Here is a 19,604-nt window from a genome sequence, read left to right as displayed (position 1 = left end):
TGGAAAGTGGCATGCAAGCAAACTGCATGCAAACTTGGGAGGTAAAATAACCTACGGGTGCATGCATGACTGCATGCTCACATGTGCATGGGTGGTGCTATATTCCATCAAGCTAAAAAAAACGTGGATACTTGGACGGGAGAGTGAACATTTTACAAGAATGTCTAAGATGGATCATTAAGAAAAGAAATGGCATTGAAACACCCAAACAAACACACGCATACTCACACAGACACAGACATACACAGGAATGTGGCTGTGTAGAAAGCTTTCCATACCAGAAAGCCCAGAGAAAATTGGAAATTATAAGAGAATGAAAATTGCTTCCCCTTATTCTTTCACAGCACAACTCTAGCTCAGCAACGCAGAAAAGGGGGCAGTGAGTGTGTGTGTGTCTGTGTGTGTATGTGTGTGAGCGGCTATGTGTGTGTGTGTGTGTGTGTTTGTGTGTGCATGCGTGCGTGTCTGTGTGTCTTTGCATGGGTATGTCTGTGTGTTTGTGTCTGAGTCTATATATGTGTGTGTGTGTGTGTGCTTGTGCTTGTGTGTGCAAGCAATGTGTATATTTGTCTGGGATCAGCAGTGTGTTGCGGGTCAGCGATTCCCATTGAAACTGAGAGCTGCTAATGAGCCACAACAGGTTAGAGCATTTAGCCCTGGCCTGCTGCCACAGCCGCGCAGATATGTGAAGTGTGGAGCACCCCTCCCCCTGACACCACCCCCACACACACACACACACACACACGCCCACACACACGCACACACACACAAACACACATAATGGAATAGACTCCAGAAACAAAGTGTCTTCGTCTCAAACCCTTCCCCTCGCCCCCTACGGAAGCAGAATAGAGAATTGCAACCCAGCATGCAAATAAACACAGGTGTGCAGGTATTTTTCAAGTATTAAAAGCCCTTTGGCACAGTCCAATTTATGTCCAATCATCTCAGCTATGTGAGGTATTAAAAGACTGAAAATAATAGGGGTTGCATAGCTTCACAGCTAAACTGAGCTTAATAGTAGGCACAATCAAATCCCTTTTAAAGAGTCTACGTTATTTATGTTTACTGGGCTTGTACTCTAGACAGCCTTCTACCTTAATCTTTCCCTCTAAACCAAAATGCTCTTTGTGATGATAGACAGAGGAAAGCAGATCACATAAACATTATTCAGTGGATTGCCTGGTTGGGAAATGCAGTGAGTGACGTGGCATGATTATTGGTTGGCGATGTTTTTCAAACATCGCCAACCAATAATCGTATGATCCACTTTGATAGGACACAAACCTTATTGAATACAGATATGTCTGGGTTATTTTAAGCTACGAGCTAGTTTAAATGTAATACATTTCGACGTTAAGGCATGACGTCACAGAAAAAGCTAAATGACAAGTCACTCATTTTGACAGCTAATTCTGGGAGGTGAGTTAGCATTTAAGTACAGGATCTATGTATTAGTGCAGTTCAGGCAGAAATGAATCCACAGCAGTATTGATACCATTCAACCTGAAGGATGTGTTTGTCTTTTCTTATGCCAAGTTATTATGAGGAACATCAACAGACACACAGACATCGTGAGATTAACCCTCGTCTGTGTGTGGGGGAATAGGGGCGTGTCCTGACGGAAACTTTATGGCAATGGCAGGGAGATTCACTAAAACCAAGGTCTTAGCAAGAGAGGATTTGAAGCCATCAATTTATCGCAGAGGATTTTGGCAAACACAGGTTTTTCGTGTCAAAGCAGATGGAGAAGATCTCATTGGATTGGGTAACAACCTGGGCAAACAAAAACATGGGTATAGTGAACATAAACACAAGGCTCACAAAGCAGTGGCTTTGAGAACTTAATGCAGCATTAACAATATACAATGTGCAGCACATTGACACACACACACACACACACATACACACACACATACATGTGTGTTGCTCTCACCATGAGTGGGAATCCTCCGTTCTCCCGGTCGGTGAAGCCCTCACTCATGTCTGCCAGGTTGGTCATACTGCCCCCATGGGTGCCATTCAGACTGCTGTTGTACTGTTCGATGCTTTTGGACACCTCCAGCTGGCTGTCCTGGATCTGGGAAAGTTTGCTGCGGGCCTACCGGAGACACACACACATTGAGACTAGATGTCGGCTTTTGGAATTCTTATTAGGTTATAGCTAACATGATTACATTATGTGTTTTACTGCTGTTAAAGCGACGTAAAGTAATGTCTTTATTAAAATAAACTTCCAGAGTTCCAAATGATTTTATTTAAGTTAATTTAAGTTCCGCCCCTCATATTTCTTATGGTGCATTGAAACCATAATGAAATAATAAACAAATGAATAAAAGAATAAGTGAGGTAAATGTGCTAAATTCATTTCATTCTTTACAGCCTTTACTGAACAGCATCAGCAAATCCCCAAGAGCTATATCACGACTCTCTCTCTCAACAGTGAGATCATTCCGATTGAGCAAAATACAGTTTAACCTGCAGGTGTTTCAAGAAAAGAATCCCTTTGTTTTCCTATAAAAACAAAGAGCGAACCATGAACTTAAAACAAACGTCAAGATGTCTTTTTTGACGCAACTCAACGTTATGGCTATGGCGCAAACAACATCACTTCTGAATTAGATGACCTTACGGGTTATGTTTTGATTAGGGCCGTGACCCAGAGAGTGGTTAGTGCTCTTCGTGAAGATGGGAGAGAGTGGGAGCGACAGAGGGACTAAACTAGATCCAGACACCACAACACTGTGGTAGGGAGGCATGTTGACTCATCTTAAAGGGCCTGAAGTGAACTACGTGAAGAATGTGGAGCATAAAAAAATAAAAAGACATGCTGTAGGACTATGGCATGACTTCCCTTGGGCTTGAAGGAAAGTTAACACGAAAAGGTTACTGGATCCAAAAAGTAAGTTGGTGTGTGTGTCTTTGTGTATGCATGCCTCATGTGTGAATGGTGGAGGGGGGTTATTATTGCAGGTGAGCATGAGGAAATTATCAACTGCTCTGTTCTCTCTCTTGAAACCTGCCTGTGACCTTGAGAGAGAGAGAGAGAGAGAGAAGGAGAGAGAGAGAGAGAGAGAGAGTCCAGGAACTGATGTAGATGGAGGGGGTGTTTTGAGGTGAGATGTGTGATTGATTAGTGTGTGGGATGTGATGTCAGAAGTGAAGATCCAGTGTGACGTGTGTGTGACTGACTGATGTGAGGAAATTTTTATGCAGTATAACAAGGTGGAGGGAAACTGAAATGAATAGCTTGATTGAGAGATGGACAGCATAGACAACCACAAAACCACTTGATGCCAGAATGTTGTAATGTGGTGTAGTTGCTCGGTTTCCTTCTGTAGTGCGAGAGTGCCCCCTGCTGGTGCATCTTATTCCTTGACTGCAACCGAATAGAAAGGTGTCTTGGCTAGAGATGGTTCCAACAAGATTGAACCGGTTTTAACAATTGACCCGCTGACATGGGAAGACCTGCCGTTCAAAAGGTCAACCAAAATGCAACATTTTGTAGCATCTTATATGTATAAATTATGTTTATCGTGCTGTAACAGCTTTAAATTGTCAAATGTAGGTGAATAATAAATCATTTTTAATTTATAATGGAAAAAAAAAATAAAGCACACTAACATTTGGGAAGTAAGTAGGTAGGGAGGGGGCTGCAGGGAGGGAGGGAGGGAGAGGGAGATGGGGGGAGGGAGAGCGAGAGAGGTTGATACCTGGTTGATCTCGTCCTGCGTTGCCTTGAGGGACTTGATGATGGTCTCCAGCTGGAGCTTGCCGGCGGCCAGGCTCTGCTCAAGCTGGTTCTCCTCCTGCTGCAGGTGGCCCAGGTCCGCCTTGGCCCGGCACAGCTCCTCCTCCTGGCTCTGAAGGTCCGACTCCTGGGAGTGGATCTGGTTCTGCAAAGATGAGATCTGGTGGGAAGGAGAGTTGCAGTGAGTACAAACACATGGAAGAAGTGATTAACTGAAAAAAGTTATGTAAAAAAAGATATATATGTATATATATATATACATTATTCGTGCCCAATCACAGATTGTGTATTTTGGCCTAGTTGATCCAATGTTTTTACCATCAAACGTCACGATTTTCCATGGAACGAAATTCAAACATATGTCTATAACAGAAACAACATAATTTTTGAATGAAGTCAACCTCACAGGTTATGTTATGATTACTGCTGTGACCCATAGGCTTGTGAGTGCTCTTCAGGAAACGGAGCAGACAGAGGGGAGCGAGAGAGAGGGAAAGATAGGGAGCGAGAGAGCGAGAGTGCGAGAGAGTGAGAAAGATTCACGTCCAGGTACACCTCCCTGTGTTTGTGGAGTAATCCATCTGGAAGTGTTCATTAGCACAAACCATCCTACAAGCCTTTAGTGCTTGGGTGGAATAAGATGTTGCTGTCTTTTTGTTTCTTGATCCTTCTTCAACCTGTTCTAACGGCCTCCTAACAACCTGAGTGCAATGTTTGGTCTTAAGCGTCCTAGCGCCTGTGTTTCTAATTTGCCAGATTCCGTTTCATTCGCTCCTGTCCAAGTATGGCAATCAATTTAGACGATACCGACTTTGGATAATAACCGAATTGATGTCCCGTCCTATTGCCAGTAATTCAAGTACTTGCTCCCTATGCTAGGCGCCATATTTCCATCTATCAAGCATTCCTCCCTCTCTCTGCACATCCCTTGCTTATCTGTACATTGTTTATGGTAATAGCAGACTACCAAAAGATGTCTAACATTATCAAGTGAGACATCAAGTCGAATATTCTAGTTATAGTAACTAATATGTGGTACAATCTTTTTTGTTGTTGTTATGTCAATCATTTAGGCTGCATATCACAAAATGATATGACGTAACCTCTTCATTTCAGCATTACATTACCGCTGAGAGACAACTAAATAGAAATTTGATTCAGGTCCTTAATATAATTACAGTCTGCATCCAAACCCGAATTGGTCACTGCACTAACACTTTCCCTGCAATCCCAGAACACCTTGTGAGCCAACTTCTTTTGTAATAGCTTGTTTAATGGAGTATGTTTTTAGTTGAGGCGCGCTCAATACGAAAACAACGATTTTCTACTTTTCATTTTTTTTTAAATTACTTGATTAAAGGCAATCGGTTTCCTATCATGTGCTTATTTTGTGTGTGCGTGTGTGTGTAAGTGTGTGCGTGCGTGCATGCGTGTGTGTGTGTGCGTTCGTGCATGCATGTGTGCACGTTCGTGCATGCGTGCTTGCTTGCATGTAGGTCAGGCCTGACATGCCATTGGTTTTATGGTGTTTTGTCCATTTTATCCTATTGGCCAAGTGAACAAAGAAACCACAAACTTAAGTTAAGGGATGGGCATGTGTTGTTGCTGGCTTGTCAGCCTTTGGGACTTTATTACCCGAATGTAAAAAAAACACGTTTGAATCTATCCCATCAGGTCTGATTTTAGCTCAATGCTGACCTCTACTGTACATTTATTCATCCGTGCACTGTCATTTCTGATGTTTTCGTGCCTCACGTGGGTTAATTTCATTGCCTAAATATTTTGTTTCACGACGATGTCAGAACCACTTTGCATACATACTCTCATGTCTTTTATCCTCACAGCCGTTTGGGTTTTCCATTTTGTGGCTGGATGCATGTTTTCCACTTGGCAGTTCCTAAAAAATGCTCCCCTCCCCTCTTCAACACCGCCCGTCCCCTCCCCCTTCCTCACCATCTGGGACTCCTCCTGACACTTGATGCGGACTTCGTTCATCATGTCCTCCAGCTTGTTTTTCTGCTGGTCCATCTCATCCAGCCGGTCCTGAGCATCCTGCTTCTGAGCTTCTAGTTCCTGCAGACTGGCCGTCTCACGGTCCAGCTCGTTCTGCATCTCCTGATGGGACGCGCAGGACAGAAACCGCTTTTATCCTATGGCTCATCGACCCTTACATTGATATGTTGTTAAATAAATTGTTGAAGTTTGTGGCTCTTCTGCTTTTTAACTGAGGGGGGTCAACACCAAACTCTGGGTGATGCTATACACGCTTCTATAAGATTAATAAAATAGAATCGTAGAAAGTTTTGATTGCTAGTTTTGATGTATTCAACCTTCTACAAGAGCATTGTTACAAGAGTACACAATTGCAATGCTGATCCATGAACGAGGGATAAAATCTATATACCGCTAGATTCTAAAAGACCATTGATTGTTTGCGATTTGAGCTCTTTCCAGGTGGGCATATAACTGTACTTTGGACTTTGTTGATGGAGAGCTACGAGTCCTACCTGCACCTCGGAACCCTTGTGTCTGATGGCGTCCTCCGTCTCTCGGATGTCCTGCTCCAGGGTAAACTTCTCTCTGGCACCCGTGCAAACACGTGTGCAGGTCAATGCATGCAGACAGAGACACACAAAGAGAGAAAGCGAGAACAAGCGAATGCAAGACCAACAACAGAGCCACAAACACAGAGACAACAACAACAGACAACACCATTAGTTATATATAAAATTAGAAAATCACCCTTTACCGCCCCAGTGCGCGCGCGCACACACACACACACACACACACATATGCAAACAAGCAAACACACACGAGCAAGAAAACACACACACACACACACACACACACACACACACACACACACACACACACACACACACACACACACACACACACACACACACACACCACCCTGATTGGTTTAACCCTTGAACAATCCACCAGGCTAGGTTTCCATCAAATTGACAATGTCACAGACCATAACGCACAATCGCTAACGAACCACGGCACAGGTACGCAGAATCCAAGTGTTGGCTTTGTCTGCAATAGTTTTTATTACTTTTCGATGTTTTCACTGGAACTGACTGAACCTCAAATTATTTTTTAAATTCCTGGTCTCAACTTAAAAGAGAGATGATCTGATTTTCTGATGATATTTTTAGCTCAATAAATAAAACAATAAAAGAGAAGCTCTACATGTTGGGCCATTATATTTCCTTGAACTAACACACAGTAATGTGCAGGGCAGACTTGAAGCTGGAATCATAATGCCCCGTTGTCATGGTCAATGGGTGTGCGATTGTTGTCTAGTTGCTGCACTGTGCGGGGGACAGGTGTGTTTGCTTTAGTGGTGGCACCGTGCAAACCGGGAGGAGTCAGTGAAGTAGAGGAGAGCGAATACGAATACGAGATTGAATATGAGACCTGCATTAGTGTGTGTGTGACTGTAGGTTTGACAGAAGGCCAGCCTGTGGACAGAATCAGTTAGCACGTCCGTTTACCTGAGAGCATTCCACTGGGTAAATGCAAGAGTGCTGACGCAGCATGAAGAGTAAGTGGTGAACAGACAAAACAAAACAAAAAGTTGGATAAAATACACATCAAAAGGAAATGTGGATGGATGGATGGATGAGTGGATCAAGCGCGAGGGCGATGGGATGAGTTAAGGCCAGAGAGGAGCAGTGTGCGACCTCATCCATTCTTGTACATGGCTCTATTTTGTTTTAAGTGTATATTTTATCACTTGTGGCTAACAGCACATTAATACTAATGCAAGTAATAACCCTTTAGAGATAGCAGTGACTCTGCCTGCTAGCAGTGGATGTGAGAATGGATTTATCGCAATGCAAAGTTTACGAAACGATGAGGAGATACATTCAAGTAAAATGAAAGAAATATGTGCTGGGAAAAAAAAGGGTCACATCTGTTTCTCATAACTGTCAGCTTACTCAAGGATTTTCCCAGAAATAGGCATACTTATGAAGACAATCAAATACAAATAAATCTTGGAATGCACAGTGAAATAATGATCAGGTTGCTGTGCAATGAATTGTGGGTATTTTGAGTCAGCAACGTTTTTGCCAAGATATGTTTATAGCCTATCACTATCCTGCATATCAATGTGAAGATAAGATTTCTTCAGAAACAGGGAGTCAATTATTCAGCTCTGCAAAATATCTGCTCTGTTCCACAACCGATAATCGCCTTCCCAAACGCTCCACACAATCTTAACTTAAGACAGTTGCTGTTTTGACTGAGGTTTTAGTCAAAAATATATAGCCTGTTAAGCCCTTTGAGTCTGTTACTGTGATTAATGGCCGTAAAAATAAAACTGAATTCAATTGAAGTTTCATAACACTTGTCTGTATAGGCCTTCTCATGCCTGGACGTGAAGAGCCCTAAATGAGATCATCCAAATGTGGCTTTGAGCGTTTCTGGCGTGATGCAAAGTTGTGTGGCTGGCTGGTGATGCTTCCTAGTCCTAAGGCATGCAAAACAGAAAGAGGCTGCTTTGTTTACCTCTGGAGCTGAGCAATCTCCTGGCTGAGGTCGTCCAGGTCCTTGATGCCCGTAAACTCCCCGGAGCCTACCGAACTGGAGCTGTCCTGCAAGGACAAACAGCCGCAGAAGAGAGATGGAATAAAACAAAGACTGAACATTTGGTGTTAAATATTTATATTTGCTCTTCAGTGTTTTTGAAAAAAAAAAAAAAGAATAACGAGCAATGTGGTCCTTTTTACGGCCGTCTTGGTTCTTAAAGCTACCTGGGTGGGGGAGCAGAATGCAGAATTCTGCATCCTTTTCCACCATTCAGTTAGCTTTATGAAACAAGATGGAACCAAGATGGAACCAAGAAGTCTGCTAGGTAAGGCTCATTGTCCAACCATTACACAGAGGGAGAAAGACAGAGGAGAGGCCAAACAGTTCCGACACGAGAAACAAAGGAAAGGAAGAGCTGTCCGCCCCAGGAACAGCAAGGAATAAGCAGGTAAGAGAGGATGATGGAAGGCCAAGGAGGAATGGTTGAACACCGGTGGATACGTTGGGGTAGGAGCACCACAGAAAAAGAGACACTGACTGGAGGGTCCCCACGTGTGTTGGGAAGGTTAGGATTGGGGACAAGGACTTTGATAAGCAAAAGGGTTTATCATCACAACACACTATCCAGACACAAAGGTGTGTTGCTCTTGTCTGCTTAAATGTCCTTTGAAAATGGTTAATCCCACTTTAAACAATCCTTGTAAGGTTCAACGCACAAAACAATAAGAAAATAAGAAGAAAGTTCTTCGGTAGCTGGCCAACTTTAAATTAGATTTACAGTTACAATTGTGTTACTTAATGACAATCGTGTCGATGACAATATGATATTTCTGATAGGCAATGTTGAATGTTCCTAAGCAGATCTCGTTAATTAACATATTAATCAATGTGACTAACTCATGTGTGACTAACTAGATGCAGCGTTTTGGGAAAGCTATAATGTTCATTGAAATGGCACTGATCTAAAAATGCAAGAGGAAAGATGTACGAAATCATTCAATAAAAGAAAATAAAAAAAGAAGAGAACCCTACAATTTGGACTGATTCTAAAGGTTTCTGAAGATTTAACACCTTGTAATTCCTTTGTTAAAAAGAACAGTGCAGGTATTGTGATGGTAACCAGTGGGCACTTGACTGCACTGCATAGGAGAGCAGTTTCCGGAGGCCTCCCAAATGCTTTCCACTAATCTGTCCCACAGCCACTGAAAGCATTAGTGGGTTCCACTCTGTATTACCTACCCATAGCTTGTACATGATAGCCTAAAACCATTAAACACAGGGGGGGGGGGGTGAGGAGAGGGCATATAACCATCAGCAGCAGCAAGAGAGTGAGAGAGAGTGAGAGAATAAGAGAATCAGAATATCTTAAGTGCACTCCTTGGTAGAGCAGTAAGGCTAGCCATGCATCAAAGTGTAGTAGCTGACCAGGCCTGACAACCTATGAACCTATGAAAACTTATTTCAATTATTTCATCGCCAGAAACATATTATAGGTACAAAACATGAAAGACTTCTACTTGCGTTGAGGCTGGACAATTGGTTTGGCATAATTTGTGAGTGCAATTTAGTAAAAAGCAAGTTAATAAAAACATATGTACAAGTTAGTCTGCTGCCAAAGCAGAGAAAGAAGAAGAGGAAAGGTGAAGAGAATTATATCACTTACCCTTCTCATCTCAGACAGAGCCACCATCTCTGATCCCACTGGGGTCATGTAGCCAGACAAACTCTGATGACACACCAACAGACAAAATAAAACCATAAAACCATCACTTCACCATTTGTAGAAAGCATGCCTTTTAGTCTCGTAAGTGGTGCAAAAAGGTGCACACGTCATTGACAATCGTTGTATGAATAAGTCCCTCTTAAACTTACTTTACGCCGTTACTCTTCCCCACATTTGCTAAATTTTGCATGTTAAGTGTTGATGTTTTACCATTTTGACATTCACATTGTTGGTTAAGATACGTTAGAAAAGTACAGCATTGACTCCAGGCACTCCGAGCAATGTGTTGTTGCCTGCAATTCTGCTATTTTGCTATACTTGGTTACTGCAGTCTTGGGTCTTGTGGTGTGTGTTTTGTATCGTAAACCCACGGGCACAGGGGTGCTCCTCTCCGATGGCGGGATCATGTCCGGGGTGAGGGACTGCGGGGGGTCGATGCCCTTGCCGACCTTCTGCTGGATGAGGTGCATGGCGAGAGCAAACTGCTCCCGGCTCAGCTTCCCTATCTGCCTGGTGTCGGCCAGCGCCCTGGTGGGGGAGGGGCGGGGGGGGGGCAAGGATGAGAAGAGGCTCAGGCGCCACAAAGGTCATGCACTGGGTTAGCTGCAGTGGTTTGAGTTAAACCCGCTTTCCCCAAGGATGTACAACAGCTTCTCTGTAGTATTGATTTATATTATTATAGGAATCGACAGCACATATACATATACATATATACATATATATATGTAAACCAAGGTGTGGCCCCCAGCATTAACCTTGGGTAGGTAAATAGGTGTGTTTCATTTATAGTGGCCAGAGCCCCGGCATGGTCAGTGTATAATTATCACTGCTAGTTCAGTCTATTACCACTGCACCTGTCCCTAAAAGGAGCAGACATTTACACTTACATTACAATTAGCCAGCGCTTTTTTCGAAGCGACATACAATAATAACATTTGTCAGAAGAATGAGAAACAAAACAATATATTTCTGTCGGTACAGTAAGGATGCTCATAGAACAAGTGCCAAGCGCGTGTTCTATGAGCATCAATTGCTAGGTTAATCCATTCCCCGTGAACAACAAAGATAACTAGGATAAGATGCTTCACAATGCTATTTTTAAGTGGCAGGACGTTCAACATAATAGTGCGTACAGCAATACATCAGACCTAAAATTAGTTGTTATGATAGTGTTATGAATTAGTGTTTAGATAGTATGCATTTCCTACAATGATACATCAGGGAAAAGGGTGAGCACTATCTATAGATTATCAACGGCTTAAACGATTAAGCAGGCGTCCCCGTTACCAGATGTGGGCCAGGAGGTTCTGGTGAAGGCCAGAGTGGATGAAGATCTCTTTGACCTCCAGGCCGCTGACAAAGCCGTCCATGTCGGCATCCGTCTTCAGGAAGATGTCGTCGTAGCGACCGCGCTCTGACACAGGGACCACCCAGTTCACCGTATGCTGGCAGGGAAGGGAAGGGGAAGTTGAGCGATTTCCTGCTGAGAAGTCTAAAGCGGGGGCGTTACAGTTCCTCTGATGCACTGTCCGTGACGTGGGGACAGTCCCCACACGGCCATGCCATATGTAGTCACTGTTTTGCCGTAAAATTGGTGTGGACGAGTAGTATGCTCACTCAACGTTTTTAGATTGCACCGCAGTTCAATCACGGCGTCGGCGACCATAACTTTTTAACTGTAAGAATTTAAAATGACACAGCTTCCGATGGGTGATAGGAGACCAGATCATGTGTGGGATATTCAATTTGAATTCAGTGATGAATTAGCTATCATTTGTCCTTGGTATTACGCTTGTTCTTGCATTCTTTTAATTGTTGTGGACTGCAGAAATTTAACATTTACTATTATATCTGCTTCATAAACACAGCTGTGTGTGTTTGTGTGTGTGTGCGGTATGCATAGTGTGTGTGGGGCTACCTGTCCTGATTTGAGCGTGTGTTTGGGAGACAGACTGCCCGCGCTGTTGAGGGAGTTCATGCTGCCGTGCGAGGGAGTCGAGCGCAGAGAGTCCTTGGGCGGGGGCGGGCTGGCCGGGAGGCTTGGGGGCCCGGCCGTCACGGAGCCCAAGCTCCTCTTCCTCTTGGAGGGTGGGATGAGCGAGGAGGGCAGCAGCGCCGGCACGGGCTCCTTCTCCAGCGCACGGTACACCAGGTGCATGGCCTGGGGTTGGCGGTTGGGGAGAGGGAGACGGGCTCTGATTACAAGGACACAGTTAGGCACCACTCTGCTTTTCAACGCTAATTGTTACGCTAATCAAAAACAGTAGAGTCGCAATGTGTACGATTAAGCTCCTATCCCAGAATAAAACTTAATTCACTCAGAATTTACAAAGAGTTCGGTCCGCTCTAAAAAGCTGTGTGGCAACTGTGTGATGCAAACTAGCTTAGCTCAGATGGCTGGGTGGCGTGAGTGAGAGGGTTTTTTGGAGTGTCAGTAGTACGATTACTCAAATCATAGAGAGGCGTTGGTATGTCAATGTACACGTTATATCTTATAGGATGGAAGCCCCAGTTGCGACAATGCTACCACCATACCACTATGAATGTAGCAAAGAACAGCCATTTTACTTAATTCACATTATAGACAAAAACATCTATATCCGTATAACCGCTCCTGGTTAATACAGACTCTAATGGTGGCCACTCCCCCACATGAGGTGCAGGTTCCTTTTTGCAGAAAAACATGGACTTGCTCACCACTGCAAACTCGTCCTTATCCAGATGTCCATCTTTATCAATGTCACTGAGGTCCCACACCTGCAGGTTAGAAAACAGATTGCAAGTTTTTGATTGTTGTTGTCTGTGCGACAGCTACTTCAAATGGGATAACTTTACTTTCAGTACAGTAAATAAGTACTGTTTAAGCACCACAATCCCAATAGCTGTGAATCACAGCTCTGTTAGTCATTGCACTGTAAAAAGAATACTCTATCTCCCTGATTAACATATACACATTACCAATAATCCTTATCCATCTGTAGTGTAAATGTTATTATCTTGTTTTTCAAATAACACTCTGATCTTGATCTCCTGAAGAAATTGTAGGATATTGCTAAATAATATTTCAGACCTTTCCGAGGACGTCCAGAGGTAGCTTGGAGTTGATTAGGACCGGTTTGACCTTCTCTCCTGAAAGCAGTCCGTTGACCGGCGCCAGGCTTTCAAATATGCCGTCAAATTTACTCTTCTCCTCAGGCTTAAGGTTAGAAACACACATAGACAATAAGGAAAGGTACATTACTTAAGTGCCCCCACACTGTCACACCTCCTGTAGCCATGTTGTCTTGTGTCATTCTCAGATATATTATTCATGTCATTCGTCTACAGCTTCTGTGAGGTAGTCCAGCACTAAATGAGAGGTGATACAATGTGGTGTACCAACCCTGACAGCCCAGTGAGGCTCGATGGGGATCGAAGAGGTGCTGCTCAGAGATGGGCTGCTGATGTCCTTCTGCAAGAATAACCATAAAAGGAAGTGTCAAATGACAGATTTTGACCTATAGAATTACATTTTGTTGCTTTTACATTTCATAATGATTCATTTAACATCCAATACAACAATGAATGCCTTTACAGAACAGGTAACAGACTTTTGAACTGTTTTAAAACATTTAGGAAATTATAAACCCTAACCCTTAACTAACAATAAGAGTAGAATGTGGTATCCGCACCAGGGTACGCAAGGCCTCAGAGCTGTGGAAGAGCAGCGTGTTGTCTCCGCACCAGCGGACATGAGGTCGGCTTAGCTCAGGAGACAGAGTGGGTGGACTAGTAACCAGAAGGTTGCTAGGTTGTCGCCTTGACTCGGCGGTTGACTCCATCGTGGGTGTTTGTATGTGTGTATGAATGGTTGTCAGTCGCTTCGGATAAAAGTGTTTTGTAAATGTAAATGTAAGCACTGTGGAAGAAGAACTGTCGTTTCCACACCAGGTGACATAAGGCCTAAGAGCTGCTGAAAATTTAGTGTGGTTTTCACAACAGGCTACATAAGGCCTCGGAGCTGTTGAAGATTAACTTGTACTCACAAACTTGGGCGGGGGGGCGTTGAGGTTGAGACTGGATAGGCTGACTTCCTGTCCGCTCTGAGCACTCGCCACCAGCCGTAGGGCCACATAAAACCCCTGGGAACGATCAAAACAGATTCAGAGGTTCATATTTAACGACTAGCAGGCTTGTATCCACGCATCACAGTCAACTCGTATGAACCTGCCACAAGGTGCCTGAACACATCAAAAAGGCTTTCACAGGGATTTGAGGTAGCTGGTGATTCACTGCAATGCCCAACATGAGCTGCAGAGAGATTTGGTTGTCAAACACATTTCAGCTCAACAGTTCAATTTGTTTGGGATCCAAGCAAATGATAAGCAAACTCAAGTTCTGAGTAAACCTTAACTGATGTTAAGGATGGTGTGAGTCTGTGTGTTTTATTATACCTGTTTGTCAAGATAGCCTTTGCCATCCGGGTCAGCTAAATCCCAGATCTGAAAAATAAAAGCAAACAAAAGCAGAATCAACACATTGTCGCTGGCAAGCCACCAATGTGAGTTTGCCAAGAGAGGTAGGAGTGAGTGATGCAGTTAGTGAAGAGGTTGAATTATTTATTGCTTTATACTCTCATGGGTACAGAGCAACAAGATTCTTTAACAGCTCCCCAACAACCTTTTGTTTCCCTCATGCACCTGTGTATTACTAGAGGCTAATACAGTGTTCTACTAACAATGAAAACCAAATAAATTTCATGATGCTGTACATTACTATGAAAGGTGCTATGTGACCGATCCGTTTTTAATATTCAGAGATTTCATCTTGGATAGGGGGACGATTAAGTTATATTCTGTTCAAACAGTTAATGCAATTAAGGAGGTGGAAACTATAACAATATAAATATGAGCTCATATAAGGATTGATAAGAAATGGAAATGGAAAAATTGGGCGTAGAGAGTGGATAGCAAGCCGCATCTGTTCCAGGGAGGGAGTGATGCTGGCATGGCCATGCCCTTGTCTTCCTGTCAGTGTCTTTTGGGAGTACTCGCCTGCATGCTTGTTTGTTAGTAACTCAAGCAGTTTTACTATTGCCTTCGCTAAAGCCTACTGATGGGTTTCAGCTGGCCAACGTTTTGCTACAGGGTATGGGCCTCTGTCTGCACATTGATGCTTCAACTATTCCAGGTTTTTCTGTTATATAGACATAATTATTACAATGTCACAAAAACAACTAATTCAACTACTTTATTTACCTGACAAATCATAATATGGTCAAGCTTGACAAAAAAATAATATTAGGGAATGTGACCATTGTTGTTGGGATATACTAAGCATATGTGATAGCTGATAAATGTTGAGCAAACTGCAAATGCAAAAAGCGCTTTAAAAATCGATGAAGTGATTATTGCTGGAGTTGCATATGTATTGAGGCATTTGCATTTGGGTTTCTGTTTTCCGTTAATGCACTTGTGATTTTTTGAATTTGCAAAGCGTTTTGTATATGCAGTTTGTTCGACTACCGTAGTAACCAGGGACGACCTCAGCATCATAACAGAATACTAGATTTGCATAACATAATATTCCTAAATAGGACGCAGAGTCAATGAAAATGAAATTACAGAGGAAAGCTAAAAATAAAGAAGCGGCATACATGTTCGTTTTTGATATACATTATCTTTGCTTTGTTTTCTATCTTTCCGAAAGCCATGGAGCTAAAAGCGTAAGACACGGCCTGAATCACCCACCTTTCCTAATGTGATGTCGGGCAGCCCGGATTTCTTCAAGAACAAGGCAGCTTCTGTTGGCCCTACTCGTCCTGTATTCCCAGGATCAACCTTGGCACAAACACACACATACCGCTTTATAATGACATTACAGTCAAAAGTACGGCATCTACCCTCTCATCTAATTTAAAGAAGCCTGCATTTATTTCCCAGAATATGACTTGGTTTGCACAGGAAGGAACCAGTTTACAAAACAAAAGTATTTTATTCATATTTATTCTTCATTAGGGCTACTGCAATTCATTAGGTCTATCGAATCTACTGCAAGTAAACTGTCACATGTTACATTAGATACAAAACAAAAACAACTTAGACAGGTTAAGTTCCTTCCCAGTCTGTGGACTGTCTAGAGATGTGAAGTGCAAACTGGGAAAGGCTCTCCTATTCTACTGTCCAACCACCAGAACAGGCAAGATCTAGATCAAATGGATGGATTGATGGGTAGTCGCTTATACTAGCTTACCTGTCTATAAAAGCTTTCGTATACAGGGTTCCCACTTGACAACTACAGCAAAGAGAGATTGACGTTAAGGTCGAACAATGACTATACATATTATGTTATTACACACGGCATTAAGTTAAATCAAGTGCAAAACACGAAATCAGAAGAAAGGACAATTGTTATTATTGACAGCACAGCAAGAGGAAAGATCCAATTTTAGAATCATCAACCTAAATGAAAACAGTTAATGGACCAGTATTTTCAATTTATATTATTACATTTCAAAATAACAATATACATCTCAGAAAGGGGAATGCTTTGACACAAATAAAAAGCAACATCATTTGTCCTTCATTTCTATCAGGCTATGGATAAAGCAAAGGACATCGCAAGAGCCGACGAGGGCATCAAGCAGGCTAAGCTCCAAGCAGCATCCCTCATCACAGCTTAGGTGGTTAGCTTGCTAGCTCCCCGGCTCCTGGAGCCCAGCAGACACTGCCTTCATCCTCCCAACACTGCTGACACCGAGGCTATGCTAACGTTAGCCCTCTCATAACGCCGACGCTTTCTGTACAACCACACTACCCACGTCTAAGGAGGGCACCTTTGGCTGTTTCATGGAGCGACTGAATGGGGAAATGGGTATGAACGATTTGGTTTTGAGCATTGAATGGCTTTCATGCTGTGTCAGTGCAGGCAGCAGCATCTAGGCTACCCAATGTTTACTGTAGCTAAAGCTAACGCCCCCCCCGTCCCCGTCCCCCCCACTATCTATCTAACGGTAACACTGTCAGGCCTCTTCGCACCAGCTGACTGGAAGCGTTCTTGCTGCGGTTCAGAGGGGATATCTCGCTCGGACTCGCGGTAATTTAAATCAAATAAAAAATATCGAAGAATAATAAATAGCGTGTCATGCTATGGCAACTAAATGCAAAACGTTAGAGTGTACTGTCGTAAAAGAATGCATCTTTACCTGGGTGAGAGATGCGAGGGCTGCCATCTTCCCTGTTGCTGCGGGAACGCACACACCCTCCGAAGACAACACGCCCCCGAGTGGGCGAAGCGGCTTATTACACTCCTTTTACTTTCAATGTCATCAATAATTCGGAGCCCCTAGAAATGTGCGACACGTCATACCCTGTCCAGGGAATTCTCAATGACAAAACACAGAAAGGACAAAATATTTTTTCCTGGCAGTATATAATGTATCTAATAATAACAAAGAAGGACCAGTCTATTTGGGAAACAGTACACATGGGCGTTGCAGGAGGTTCTGGGTCCTGTACACAAGCAGCCCCTGAGGGCCCATGGCACTTACGTTCAAATGAACAACCCAACATATTACCCATGCTATTATTTTTTTTATATCTCACAATCAGAAACATTAACCAACAGTGGTTCAAGGGAATGTAGTACTTAAAAACGAATGAAACCAAAAGGTTTAAATATTTGTTTTGTCGGCTGGCAACATTTGATGAGTAGCCTATCTGCACCAAGACTTGATACCAATACAGTCAAGAAGAGCAAAGATAGTAAGGTTTTAGAAAAGGTAAGTTTGATTGGATTCTCCAAATAAAAACAATATTGCCAATACAATCCAATACGAAAAGCACAAATCTATTGAAGGGTCTGCAAAGTGAGGTGTTAATTGTAATTCTTGTGGCAGGTCTAATTCTGGAATTCAAACCGTAGTCACCTTGAATGAACTGCACGAGCCAGCCTGAAACACAAATGATGTAATCACGTAATCAGTCATCTGACATACCGTCACAAAAGAAGTGAATCAAGTCAAACGATTGCAATTGAAACGTGCAGCCACAAGATGGCGATAAAGACACTGGGTTCTTATTGAAGGCAATTCATCTATTTCCGAAGCGAAACCCTATCTTAGCTAATATACAGTACATGTTTGTTAACACCAAACGCCTTTGGTGACCAAAACAAGAAAAATAAGCCATAATTTCTGTTTAATAAGAAAAAGCATATTTTGTTCTTGATGTTTTGGGGGATTTTAGCCCAGCACGTTTTGGTCACAGAGGGACATAGATTGGGCTGGTGGAATGAGTGGAGACATGCAGTTGTCCTAGATAACGTGACATGAAAAATATTGGTATTGTTCCACATGTGCACATATAATAACATAACCCTGGCTGTTGCATGCTTATTAATTTGTCTCGATTGTAATTGTGTTTACTTAAGGTAAAAATGTGTACAATAGACTATAAGTTGAGAATCTATTCATTCTAGGGGTATGTCAGACGACTGATTACGTGATGTTGCGTTCTTGAAGAAAGTAGTCTAATCAGGATCGCTTTGAACTCACTTTATTTGTCAAAGTATTTCGGTATGGTAATTATGAAGCAAAAGGAGGGGAATTGTATGGACACGCACATGGAGCGACAAACAGCAGGCCTCTCTACATAACTCCTTGGTATGGACTGCCGGATGTTTCTGATCTCGTTGGCTTCAGGCCCTGCTTTAATATTGAGTGAGCGTGGCCTATATGACGTATTGGTTTCGCCCTCCTCACCTGTCTAAAGGTGCTGCCCTCTATGGCTGGAATAGTTATAGCAGCTCAAAATGTCGGGTCCTGCTTCCTAGTGGCTATGTGTGGTAATTTCGGCCTATGTGTTCGATCCTACTTCCTAGTGGCTATGTGTGGGTAGCTTTATGTGTTTAAAATACGTAACAGTGATAACATCATTTGTGTTTCAGGCTGGCTCGTGCAGTTCATGCACGGTGACTAGTTTGAATTCCAGAATTAGACCTGCCACAAGAATTACAATTAACGCCTCACTTTGCAGACTCAAATCGAGGTGTTAGGAAAGGAAACAATAATACTTCAGTGACTACAAGAACTTCTTCACCTGGAAGGAGAAGAGAGCGATACAGGCCACGAGAGAGGCCTTCTACAATGAAGCCCACTGCATCAAAGCCCAGAACATGGCCCAGACGTGGAACACCGTCAACACTGCGCCCATTATGGTGGTAACATTTATTGAAACTGGGATCTGAATTAGAACTGCCTGTGTTCCAGTGTGGGATGAAACTTCTGAAATGTCTGATCAAGTCAGAAACCCTACTGATCCAACTGGGAATAGCAGGGACCGGCATGGGCAGTGTGGCTGCAGACCCCTTCACTCTACCCTTTATATTTATATCAGCTTATCTTCCCCTTATTCGTGAGGAAGAAGATAAGCTCTTGGGTGAAGAGGAATGCTGGTTTGTATGTGTAATTCTGTGTGTGTATGTGTGTGTGTTTTTTTTTTTTTAAAAAAAGGTCTCACATTTAGTTGTATATAATATATACAACTATGTAATTTAATATACCCCCCCTCCCCTTTGGAGCTCCGTCCTATCTGATAATCAGACACAATC

General features: G+C 42.9%; 1 protein-coding gene across 2 annotated transcripts in view; it reads right to left on the bottom strand.

Moving 5' to 3' along the window:
- LOC307078597 (epidermal growth factor receptor substrate 15-like 1) overlaps positions 1 to 17,244 on the bottom strand; it is a 34,080-nt gene extending 16,836 nt beyond the window's left edge. The window contains exons 1-17 of one of the 2 annotated variants that reach the window (XR_013811996.1): positions 17,200 to 17,226; positions 16,248 to 16,289; positions 15,746 to 15,835; positions 14,450 to 14,497; positions 14,042 to 14,137; positions 13,399 to 13,467; positions 13,087 to 13,212; positions 12,714 to 12,773; positions 11,935 to 12,177; positions 11,304 to 11,461; positions 10,388 to 10,544; positions 9,957 to 10,019; positions 8,273 to 8,358; positions 6,259 to 6,331; positions 5,705 to 5,866; positions 3,714 to 3,911; positions 1,937 to 2,101 (exon numbers count right to left, since the gene is read on the bottom strand). Coding sequence is in view for 1 of the 2 variants with exons in the window: in XM_079740491.1 (XP_079596617.1) it covers positions 1,937 to 2,101; positions 3,714 to 3,911; positions 5,705 to 5,866; positions 6,259 to 6,331; positions 8,273 to 8,358; positions 9,957 to 10,019; positions 10,388 to 10,544; positions 11,304 to 11,461; positions 11,935 to 12,177; positions 12,714 to 12,773; positions 13,087 to 13,212; positions 13,399 to 13,467; positions 14,042 to 14,137; positions 14,450 to 14,497; positions 15,746 to 15,835; positions 16,248 to 16,289; positions 17,200 to 17,226 (1,863 nt within the window). In the remaining variant the exon portion in view is untranslated. Of the gene's footprint in view, positions 1 to 1,936; positions 2,102 to 3,713; positions 3,912 to 5,704; positions 5,867 to 6,258; positions 6,332 to 8,272; positions 8,359 to 9,956; positions 10,020 to 10,387; positions 10,545 to 11,303; positions 11,462 to 11,934; positions 12,178 to 12,713; positions 12,774 to 13,086; positions 13,213 to 13,398; positions 13,468 to 14,041; positions 14,138 to 14,449; positions 14,498 to 15,745; positions 15,836 to 16,247; positions 16,290 to 17,199 lie in introns of both variants that reach the window. The other variant, XM_079740491.1, reaches the window with a different exon arrangement.
- Between the last annotated feature and the right edge of the window lie 2,360 nt (positions 17,245 to 19,604).

Source organism: Pollachius pollachius (assembly GCF_949987615.1).
Source record: "Pollachius pollachius genome assembly, chromosome: 7".
NCBI lineage: Eukaryota > Metazoa > Chordata > Actinopteri > Gadiformes > Gadidae > Pollachius > Pollachius pollachius.
The sequence above is the reverse complement of the archived record's forward strand: the minus strand, read 5'-3'. Positions and strand labels throughout refer to the sequence as shown.